An 11525-nucleotide genomic window follows, 5' to 3' on the forward strand; every position below is an offset into this window, starting at 1 on the left:
TTGATTGAGAAATAACTGCCAACCTAAGGTCTCTTTTCACTGCTCCAAAGCAAAGCAATTGTGATCTTGTCATATCAACCAGGTAAATCCAACTTAATGGGAATGTTTGGTGGCCAAGGACGAGGTGCCAAGAGCAAAGTATTGGGTTGGCAGAGTTTAAGTTACCTAAAAACATCCAATGCCAACATTAAGTCAGGAATCGCTGGGCATTTGGTAGAGAATTATGAATTAAGGATGATAAAACTGGCATTGAAGCAATGGCCTTATCCAATGGGGAAAATCCTATGGCTCCCGGTTCCCTTTGAAGCCAGGTCACACGTGGCAAACTCTGATAACACATCACTTCCTGGAGGAGATGCCAGGCCGCTTCAACTCGAGATCAGGTACCCGCAGTGTGCATCACAAACACCCAGCAAGCACATTACCCCTGCCAGACTCCTCTGCTCCCAGAGTAGCAGCACAAAGACCCAATCTCTGGTTCACCCTGCAGGCAGACGAAATGAAGAGGATGTCCTGGGTGGATGAGCACGATCTCATTTCCAAAGAGAACTTCGATGAATGGAAAACACTGACATGCTACACTTCCGCTGCTTGCATTCGACTGAATGCCAAGTCCTCCTAAGAAACACCTGCCTAGCCGGGCGTGGAGGCTCACACCTGTAATCCCAGCACTGTGGGAGGCCAAGGGGAGTGGATCACCTGAGGTCAGGAGTTCGAGATCACCCTGGCCAACATGGTGAAACCCTGTCTCTACTTAAAATACAAAAATTAGCCGGGCGTGGTGGTACGCACCTGTAATCCCAGCTACTCAGGAGGCTGAGGCAGGAGAATCGCTTGAACCGGGGAGGCAGAAGTTGCAGTGAGCTGAGAACGTGCCATTGCACTCTAGCCTGGGGGAGAAGAGCGAGACTTCATCTTAAAAAAAAAAAAAAAAAAAAAAAGGCCGAGGCCGGGCGCGGTGGCTCAAGCCTGTAATCCCAGCACTTTGGGAGGCCGAGACGGGTGGATCACGAGGTCAGGAGATCGAGACCATCCTGAGCTACACGGTGAAACCCCGTCTCTACTAAAAAATACAAAAAACTAGCCGGGCGAGGTGGCGGGCGCCTGTAGTCCCAGCTACTCGGGAGGCTGAGGCGGGAGAATGGTGTAAACCCGGGAGGCAGAGCTTGCAGTGAGCTGAGATCCGGCCACTGCACTCCAGCCTGGGCGACAGAGCGAGACTCCGTCTCAAAAAAAAAAAAAAAAAGAAACACCTACCCAAAGAATACCCGTAATCATTTCACTTCCGTTCTTGACCAGCGTACAGTATACTGAGTACGGTATGTCAGTGTACCTGTCCTCAATAGAGTAACCTTCCATGAGACAGTGTTCCCAAAACACTGGGCCCTCTTAGAGTCAATAAACTGTCCCTCAGACATTTCCCAACACTTCCGGGGTGGGGAAGATGATTCTATCCACCTGCAGTTGAGAGACACTGATGAGAGCGTAAGACCTGGCGTAGCTGAACAGTCTCACTAGAGAGAGAAAATGAAACTTCAGGTTCCCCCCCAACAGCACACAAAACTTGCCTGCTCAGGGTATTAACTAAGCCACAGCCAAGCCATAAATCAGCTCTGCCCTAATTCCATTCACCCAAAAGACTTAAAAAAAAAAAAAAAAACCTATAGCCAGACTTTCCGATTCTAACAAGAATACTTTTATTATACACTTATCATACACACAACAATTATTTGGGGAACATTTACAGGCAGAGAGTTCAATTCCAAATCTCCATGTCACCCACACACACTGTACTGCACACTCACCTTAGGGTTCAGCCCAAGAACGAGACAAAGTTATTGCTTTCTGAACAGAGAGCTTCAATTAAATAGAATCTTCCAAGCCAAGAACAGAGCCCAGCATCCTCTTAATTCTTAATACCCTGTATATATATGAATAAAACCTTACGATGTGTTATAGATTACCCCATCACCATTAAAAGTTAATATTAAAATTGGATCCCATGTCTCAAAAAAGTTGTAAGAAGTGCACCAGTATTTACAGACCCCATTAAATTATGCATAAATAAAATCTGTACACTCAACGCACTGTTTCTTAAAATACAGAACCTCCACGGGGACTTGGGGGTGACAAGCAGCAACAAATTGCTTCATGCCTACCCTTTTCAAGTTTACTCGAAACATCTGAAATAAATATGCAAATAAAGCTTCAGTACCTTAAAGGAACATGTCATTTCAAAGAGTCTTCCATTTGAAGGGTTAACTTTCAAAGTTAAAAAAAAAGGGAGGAAAAAAATCAGCAGGCTTCGTTTTCTACACGTTCCCTAAAACCAGAAGGCCCCCTTTGAACACGGGGTTTAGAGTGTGTCAAATACCACCTATTAACTAGTTGCTAAGCAGATAGAACCTTTGCTTCCTACCAGAGGACTTGATCTCCGAAGAAGCTAGATACACACTTTTCTTTTTTTCAAGGTAAATATTTAGCAGACACAAAAACCAGCCATTACCTTAACACTGAAAAAAAAAAAGGAATTGTTCATCTGTTGATCTAGAACACATCAATCTGACATTTCAATGGCTAAGTGTGTGGGTCTGTTAGCCCAGGGAATGTATTTAAAAGATTCTAAAACTCGTAGCACCACTTTCAGAGAAGGAAAGAATGGGGTTCAAAAAAAATAATAAAAGCTAATGAATAAAGAGCCAGTACTTGTCACCTTCTGATAATAGGTCCAAAGTTAGGAGACAGCTCAGCGCTAGAGAAACTAAGGAATCCAGGAGCGGGTGATTGCTGCGATCCAGAACCAGTGAAGACCCCTTAAAGAGTAAGGTAGGTAAGAAACTCTTCCCCCAGGCCAAGAGGGGTTCCCAGTCTGTGCGGTGGAGAAGGATTTTTGCAGTCCTGTTCCTTCCCGACTCTCCGAACCTTTCTTCGTCCCAATTTTATTTCCTGTGCTTCTCCATTTTCTCCAGGGTTTTGTTAGAATCAGCTGGACTCTGGTCTCCGGGGTTCATGTAGGATTTGTCTATGACAATCAGAGCTTCTTTGATGTAGTTCTGCAGGGCAGACACCGCGGCACAGATGGCCTGGCTGCCAAAACCGTGGGTAATCAGGCTGAAATGAGACAAGCAGTTCTGTATGTTCGTCTCCAAGACTGGGGCGGGCCTGCTTGTCCCATGGGGTGTCCGGTCTTGGCTGAGAAGTTCTGTGAATTCTTTACACAGTTGCCTGTGAAGACAGTCAGTTGACTCCGTGAGTTCCATCTAGCTCCTTACAGGTCAAGAGCATAGAACCAACTACCCTGAGGATGGCGCCTGGGAGGCAAGCAGAACCGCCTCAACCAAGGAAGGAGAATTTAATACTAATAGCCAACGGCTGCGCTTAGCACCTATTCTGCACCAGGCTCTGATTAAGCTGTTTTAAAGCACTATCTTGTTTAATCCTCACGCAATTAGAAAAGATAACAGGATTAACTTAACCCCAGTTAACTGGCCAAGGTCACCAGGACTGGTAAAAGTAGTGGGGCCTGGATTCCAACCCAGAGCTTAAGGGACAGTTTACCTTGGTACAAGTTGGTTCCAATAAACAAATTCCCTGAGGAACCCGGAGAATGAAGCATCCCCTTGAAACTCTCACTCCTGACACAGCTCGGTTCACTGCGCTCTCTTTTACCCCATTTCCTGACTTGACTAGTTCTGCTTCATTTACCATGATTTTAAAATCAACTTACTGTTGGTTTCTATGAGAAAATCCACAGCTGCATTAAGTCGTTTTTGAGACAGTTAATTTGCCCACATCTCCTACAAACCCACCCTGATCTTTACATTTGAAAGACAAAAGTCTTGCTATCAGGAGGTAGAAGGCACACAATCTCTCTTTACTGGTTGTGACAAAACAAATCGGGTTTTCAACACATTTTTGTAAGTATGCAAACACAATAATGAAAGGGCAGCTCAACTATTTTAAGCTGAATAACTAAGCAGCTCAAAAGAACTCATGGCTGAGTCATGCACTCTTCTAAATCAGACAAAAAGTTAATGTATTTGACTTTGTAAAAGAAGCTTCCTTGCCATTTTCTTTTGCTCCGCCCTATTTTATTTCAAGAATATTTCGGCCGGGTGCGGTGGCTCAAGCCTGTAATCCTAGCACTTTGGGAGGCCGAGACGGGTGGATCACGAGGTCAGGAGATCGAGACCATCCTGGCTAACATGGTGAAACCCCGTCTCTACTAAAAAATACAAAAAACTAGCCGGGCGAGGTGGTGGGCGCCTGTAATCCCAGCTACTCCAGAGGCTGAGGCAGGAGAATGGTGTAAACCCAGGAGGCGGAACTTGCAGTGAGCTGAGATCCGGTCACTGCACTCCAGCCTGGGTGACAGAGCGAGACTCTGTCTCAAAAAAAAAAAAAAGAATGAAATCATATACAGGGCAGACAACTCAGCTGGTAGGTAGAACTTTCTAGGGATTCTCAGTAGGTCCTCTATCCCAGGAATAGAGGGTGGAGATCCCACAATGTGAGCAGAAAAGACTTTGACACTTTTAACTGCACAGTCAAGTCAGCCTTCTGTATCCATGGGTTCCGAATCTATATTCATCCAACTTCAGATTGAAAATATTCAGAGGGGAAATAATGAATGGTTGTGTCTGTACTAAACACAGACTTCTGCCATTATTCCCTGAGCAATACAATGTAACAACTATTTACATAGCATTTACATAGTATTAAGTATATATAAGTAATTGATGTAGAGATGATTTAAACTATAAGGAAGGATGTGCATAGGTTATATAACAAATATAACATTTTGAACATCTTCAGGTTTTGGTATGGGATCTGGAACCAGAGCCCCATGGATACTGATGAGTAAACTTGAAAAATGTTTACCAGTCCTCTGCTCAACAGATAATCAAACATACCCATGTTTTCTCTTATATTAAGTAGTATCATTTTGGGGAAGTAGAAAAATTTAAGGGCTATAAACATGTTTGACAAAAGCAAACTAGTCACTTCTCTATAAAACGGCAACGTCTGACACCTTACTGTTTTTTTTTTTTTTTTAACAGCGCCTTCTTACTGAAGGGGCAGATCTCTAGAGTGTTTCTTTTAAAAAAGATGGGAGGGGTGTGTTTCCTAAAAACCAACTTGGAGCACCCTTTTCCCTGTCCGAGTCAGTGGAAGAACTGAGGGAGACAACCAAGGGAGTGATCTTCCACCCAAGAGGTACCTTCCCTGGCTCCAGGGTGCAGGACTGAGTTTTTCAAAAACCCAGATGGTGGAGGGGCCTCTTGGGTTGACTAAAGCAGCCTTCGAGAGCCATTGTTCTGGAACACACTTTCTTATTCAATCACCCTGCCTGGCTCGCAAGAAACCCCAGCAGAACCGCGGATTCTACAGGCAGGACAGCTGTTCTCAGACAGGCAGCTCCTTTCTCCTTGCCCTGACCTCCAAAGGCACTTGTAAAAGGTAGAACAGGGACTCTGCCAAGTCTCTTTGAGCACCACAGTCACGCCATCAGAGCAAGGAAAGAAAGTAAGTCTTCAAAAGAGGGTACTGCCACGGGGAGCCCGTTTCTCCTTGGCTTCCCCTACCCATAGTGAGAGCCCTAAGCCTCTCTCAGCATCCAACTCTTCCTGGGACCAGTAACAACGTGCTTTGTTTTGTTTTTAAAAAATTATTTTACTTTCCCTTCAGCTTCTTTTAAAGGTTGTGTTGCATTCTTGGCTACTGTCCAGCTTGGGGTAAAAGGGCCCCCCATTCAAGAAACTGAAATGCTATGTCCTACTATCTTAGCACTGGCGAGAAGAACTTGTGCATGGGCCAGGGGTTCGATTAGTTTCTTTGGATGGGAGGAAAGAAAAGAACTGTGAATCGGGCCCAGTCATATTGTATACAAGAGGTTCTCTTCACTGACCACAATCCTCAGCTACAAAATAACCCACAGCTACAAAAACCAGAAGCAGTACTTCTGCTCACCAGTAAGTAACCAGCTTTTATTCAAGGCGTACCAAATGATCAGCTGTTATCTTTCAAAAAAAACTGGTTCATTTAACAGGAAATGCTGACACCCCTAGAGTGTGGTTTCTTAGGTTAGGAAAACCAGTTTCTTTCCAACATTGATTCTCTGGAGAATACAGAAGCGCCTACCTGAGCAGCCAGATACTTAAATGTTAACTTATTCGATAAAATTAACTGTGATTCATTGCAATAAACTTAGAGAACAATTCCAGTTGCTTTCATCTGTACTTGCAACCAAGTTTTAAGAGTTGTTTTCTAGTTTTTCTGCAAGAAGTATTAAAGACACGGGCACAAATTAAAAACATCACAAACCAAAAACAAAACCCCACTGACCTTCTACTAAGGATGTCAGGAGAGTCACGTGAGCAGCTTTCCGTCTCCCAGCAGGAAGATTCAGCCCAATCTTGTCCAACTTCTCCCGCAAGGACCGGCCTCCATTTTTCGACTTGGCTCTAAGAAAAAAAAATTGACTGGTTACTCTCAAAAAAAAAAAAAAAAAACCACACACACACTTTAAAAATTCTAAACTCCTAAAGTGCTGCTGTCAAAGCTGAAATCCGTCAAAGACTATCTACATCATGTGCACCATAATGAAAAGTGATAGCAGGGTCCTCTTTTAATTAGTCCCGTAAGATACAAAATCGGTCTTTCCTAGCATCAAACTTTGCAGCACAGAATATTTCAAATTGTTTGGGAGCAGATAAATTTTCACTTGTGAAACTACAACAGCCCCACAAAAACTCCCTGGGGAACAAACCCAGGGTGCTCCCCACCTCCCCTCAATACAGATGCTATCACTTCATACATGGGATCAAATTCTAACCAAATGAGAATTTGTGAGCGCTGTTTTAGCACTTCCTCCCACATTTGGCACTCTCTAAAAGAGAAGAAATGTACTAAAAACTCTAACCTGATTAGAATTCAGTGTTAAGCATAAAGTCACATAAACGTTAAAAATACTTCCTGGAAAAAAAAAAAATACCTCCTGGGCCTCCGATACACTCACCTTCAACTACCCAACCACCATGCCCAGAATTGTTCCCCAAGTACCTTCTGAGAACACCTCCCAGTAATGAGGCATTTAAGCATTCAGGTGGGGACAGTCGCCTCTGTACTTCAGCCACTGTCACTTTGTATTTAGACGTAGAGCTGAGGAGGGACAGTCTTCCAGGGACTGAGCAGAAGACCTCGCTGGGGTTCATTACGGCCCCCACCAGCTCCTTCTGACACGGGAGACTCAGAGGGTTCTTGGTCATGGAAATGGGACCTGTGAATGAAGGTCAGAGCTGGCAGTCACAAGAGCTCTCTCTGAGCAAAAGAGACCTTTTCAAAAGCACTAAGAAAAGCGGAAAGTGATCTTCAGACAAGCATCGCTGCACACTCCATGATCAACTGCAGGCCAACTTTTTTTTAGACAGAGTCTCACTCTGTGGCCCAGGCTGGAGTGCAGTGGTCTGATGTCTGCTCACTGCAGCCTCAGCCTGCGGGCTCAAGTGATTCTCCAGCAGGCGCCCACCACTACATCCAGCTAATTTTTTGTATTTTTAGTAGAGATGGGGTTTTCATCATTTTAGCTAGGCTGGTCTCAAACTTCTGACCTCAAGTGATCTGCCTGCCTTGGCCTCCCCAAAATTACAGGCGTCAGCCACTGCACCTGGCCGTGGCTGACTTTTTAAAAAAGCCCCCTACTTCAGAGACAAATCTAATCTGAAATTCACAAGTTAACACCTTGGGAAGTTAATTAGTGAAGATCCCAAGCTTGGAGGGTTTCTTTCTTTCTTTTTTTTCCCTAGCAGCTGCTGAAAACTATTTAATTAGAACATTTGTTTTCAGAAGACTGCTTCAATACTAAATAAACGGTGAGTTTTTTCCCCACCCAAGAACAACCAAACTCATAGGACACATTAAGATTCTTTGCCAAAATTTTTCAGTGCAATTGATCACAGTAAATTTAATCATCCAAACTAATACGTTCTAAGTTTACTGAAAATTTTTAGTCTTTTCTGGGTTTTTCTTCAAAATCAATTTTTCCTCCATCTTCAATCTATTAGCAGTTCGAGTAACAGACTGTAGCTACCTTCAATTTAGGCCTACTCTATTTCCCAAAATAGTCAAAATGGTAATCCTGTCAGTTAAGTAACTTAATTTCATAAACCACTCACTCACCAAGTAATCCAGTTTTCCAAATCCCCTCCTCCCACATCCTGCAAAACCCTCCCTCTGACAGATCATTCCAAGCTCTCCTTTTAGAGGTATTCATTTGGTAGGCCAAATTGCTTAAAAACTTTTCTTGCAGGTCAGATTTAAGGAGGTTTTACATACACGTGTTTGAAATCAAAAATAAAATCACAACTTATTCAACAATTCAAATTTGTTACAGAACCAACCACTCAACGAAGGTGTGACTGTGACTTGCTTGTTGTTGTTTTTCAAATTAAATCAGTGTTCACTCGCTCTGGAAGACTTTCTCTCACATTGTGAAACACCCACTGGAACTCAAGGAGTAACATTTTTCCAAGAAAAAAAACTAGGCAGTAACAAATCCGGAGATTAAGAGACAGCGCTTAGAAGGTCGGAGGGAAATCCCCTCCTCTCACTCCTAAAATCTAGCTTCCACGAATCCCCTTCAGTCCCTTCTACCACAAATGTCCCACGTTAATACCCCCAACCTTGCCAGTCAACTTCACAAGCCCAGATCGTGTGACCAGAGGAACGCGATGCCACCTTGCTAGTTACCTTTGCGAATGACTGTCTGATCGTGCAGCAGCAGGTGCTGGTCGTCGACATTCTGGGGGAGAGAGGACAAAATTCCCTTAAGTTTGGGGGAGCCTAGAGGGGTGCAGGGTGGGGGCAGAAGGCCTTAGGGCGAACAGGTCCGGACAGGAGCCGCGGCGCCGCTCACCTGCACCTCGTCCATCTGGTGAGCCATGTCGTGGAGTCCCAGGTTCTCGGCCAGGCCCGCGGCATCCAGGGCGTGTGCGTGGGGCAGCAGCAGGTCGGAGCGGCGGTAGGCATCCCTGCGGGCGCTCACCGCACCCGCCTCCAGCCCGGAGAGGTGGGGCAGCAGGCTGGCCGGGCGCCCGTGGTGCGAGGGCAGCCCCGCTCCCTCCTGGCTCTGGCGGCCGGGCCAGGCCTGCTGCTGGCTGCCTGTGGGCGCCGGCTGGTGCAGGGGGTTGATGGCAGCGGCATACGCTTCCCCCAGATGCGAGTAGGGGTCGGCAGACTGGGAGTAGGCCAGCTGCTGGTAGGGAGGGGGAAAGTAGGGTGGCGGCTGATATTCGGCGACTCCAGTGTGGGAGAGGGGTGGCGCGGGGCTGTAGAGATGCTGCCCGGCGGAGGAGAGGTGGGGGACTCGCGGATTCCCATTGCTGCTCCCGTCGTGGCGATCCTGGAGGAGAAAAAAAAAAAAAAGAGACCCCGCTAGTGCGAAACCCCGCTAGTGCGAACTGGCCAGCGTCGCCGGGCTGCGCGGAGGGCCCCAGGGAACCAACCCCACCCGACCCCGCGGGGCTTGCCCAGGGTCGGAAGGTACCCGGGGGCAATGTGCCCCGAGGATTTCGTTGTAAGCAAAGAGTGCGCGGAGGGAGGAGAGTCTGGTGAAAGACCTGGGGGAACGAGTTCTCAAAGCCCGGCGGCGAAGGTCTGGGCGCTGCTCCGAAGCCCGAGGCCCTCGGAGGCGCCAAGTCCGAACCCTGGGTCTTGGGCCGGAAAAGGACAGGGCCGGAGCCCGGGGCGAAAAAGCCGGAGCCTGGGGCGAAGGAGCTGGACGCCCGGTGCAGAGCGATCTCGTGGAGCCCGCCCATGGCGCAGGGGCTGCTGGAGGTGGCAGCGCGGCAGGCGCGGACAGAGCGCGCGGCGCGGGACATGCGCACCTCTCCCGCCCCCGGGACCCTCCCTTCCACGCCCTCGGGACAAAGACCTCCGGGCCGGCGGCGCTCGCAAAGCAGGGCCCGCCACCCTGCCCCGCCCCAGGGAGTGAAGAGGGAGCGCGCGCACAGAGCGTCCCTCCATGCTGGCCGGGCCCAGCCGAGGGGAGTAGTAAGTGGGGGTGCCCTGCACGGCCAAGGGCAGTGTGTTCGCACATCGGGGCGCAGAGGAGGCATGAAGGGCCCTGGAAATTGGGCAGCCTTGTCCGCGCACTTCCCTCGCCCCTGGGCGGCCCCACTTAGTTTCAAAAGGATGCCGGACCCCATCTGCCCAGGGGTCTCGGGGCGCCGGGAACCTGGAGGAACATGGCGCTGTCGCCTCCTGGCGGAAGCGCCCGGGCTTGCGGGCAGGGGCAGCCCCTCCAGGGCCCGGAGGCGCAATGAGCTCCCGCGAGTCCGTGGCCCGAGCTCCGCGCTCCCAGCGCGCCGCAGCTCGCCTAGCGCTGCCTGAGTCTTCTTCCTCTTCCCGCTCGCCGCCTCCCTCCCTCCCACTCTCCGAAACTCTAGCTCAACCTGTCCGACAGGCTGGAGCACTCGCGAGCGCTTACGGCCCCATCTGGCCTCGGGCACCCCCCCACACACACTCCCCAGCCCCCTTTCTTCTTTTGAAAGCCAAACTTCGGTTGTTTTCGTGCTTCCCCGAGGAGGTAGCGGGGCAGGTGACAAGCCGGCCTTGGAGGAGTGTCCGCCAAGGTGTCGCTGGCAGGTAGCCTCCTCTGACCCCTTGGGACGGAGACTTCGTGCGTAAAAGCCACGTCTGAGGGTTGCAGACGGGACACTTTTCCGAGAAAACGGGAAGCAGGGCTGTTTGCCGCTTAGAAAAGCGCCCGGTAAGCTGTGTGGGTGGGATTTGCCATTCTCTTTCCAGGCCTCGTTCCCGAGGGCAGGCCATTTAGGAAAAGGCCCTATACAGGAAAGGGACCCTGCAGAAATGGAGTAAGGGGTGTCCGGAGAAGTGAATCCCGTCCCACCGAGAGGCCAGGGCTCCTGTGCCCTCGTCCCCGACCTCGGTCCAGTGGCCCCTGCCTCCCGGACTGTCCTCGGCGGGGCGGGGCTGCACCCCGGAGCCCCAGCTCACCTCGCAGTCCTCTTCGTACTTGACATTATCGGTTATTTTCCACAACATGGCGTCCGGCGTCCCCCAAAACAATCGCCAGTTAAATCCAGGCTCCCCCCAACCCCCAAGCGGTAAATCCAAAATCGGGGTCACGGTGACCAGGCGTCTGCCGCCGCCCCCGCTTCGCGCGGGCCTTCCTGTACGGGTCACTGGACGCGCATCGGCGGCTCTGCGAGCGTAGATGCTGCCGCCGCGGGTGTAAAGACCGCTGCCGTGGACCGGGAAAGCCGCGCCCGAACTGTGTGCCCTGGCGATAGCCGGGGGACCGGTGCGCCTTAATGAGAAGGAAATTATCATAACTCCTCCCCGGGGGCCGGCGCGGAGGCCCAGGCGCCGGGCGGGGCGGCCCCCAGCCAGTCCCAGTCTAGCTCCGCCCCGCACCCGGGCCTGGCGCCGCGCCGAGCCCCACGCTGTGAGGGACTCTGAGCGGAGCCAGTGGGCGGTGCCTCGTTGACAGCCGAAGACCTGCG

General features: G+C 49.5%; 1 protein-coding gene across 1 annotated transcript; it reads right to left on the minus strand.

Moving 5' to 3' along the window:
- Nucleotides 1–1678: 1678 nt before the first annotated feature.
- TFAP2C (transcription factor AP-2 gamma (activating enhancer binding protein 2 gamma)) lies at nucleotides 1679–9872 on the minus strand. The gene is made up of 6 exons (XM_011936730.1): nucleotides 9618–9872; nucleotides 8915–9400; nucleotides 8749–8800; nucleotides 7063–7279; nucleotides 6342–6464; nucleotides 1679–3225 (listed from the first exon to the last, which is right to left on the minus strand). Exons 1-6 carry the CDS (start codon nucleotides 9813–9815, stop codon nucleotides 2940–2942), a joined length of 1362 nt encoding a protein of 453 aa, XP_011792120.1. The 5' UTR covers nucleotides 9816–9872; the 3' UTR covers nucleotides 1679–2939.
- Nucleotides 9873–11525: the final 1653 nt, after the last annotated feature.

Source organism: Colobus angolensis, unplaced genomic scaffold, assembly GCF_000951035.1.
Source record: "Colobus angolensis palliatus isolate OR3802 unplaced genomic scaffold, Cang.pa_1.0 Scaffold156, whole genome shotgun sequence".
Classification (NCBI taxonomy): domain Eukaryota; kingdom Metazoa; phylum Chordata; class Mammalia; order Primates; family Cercopithecidae; genus Colobus; species Colobus angolensis.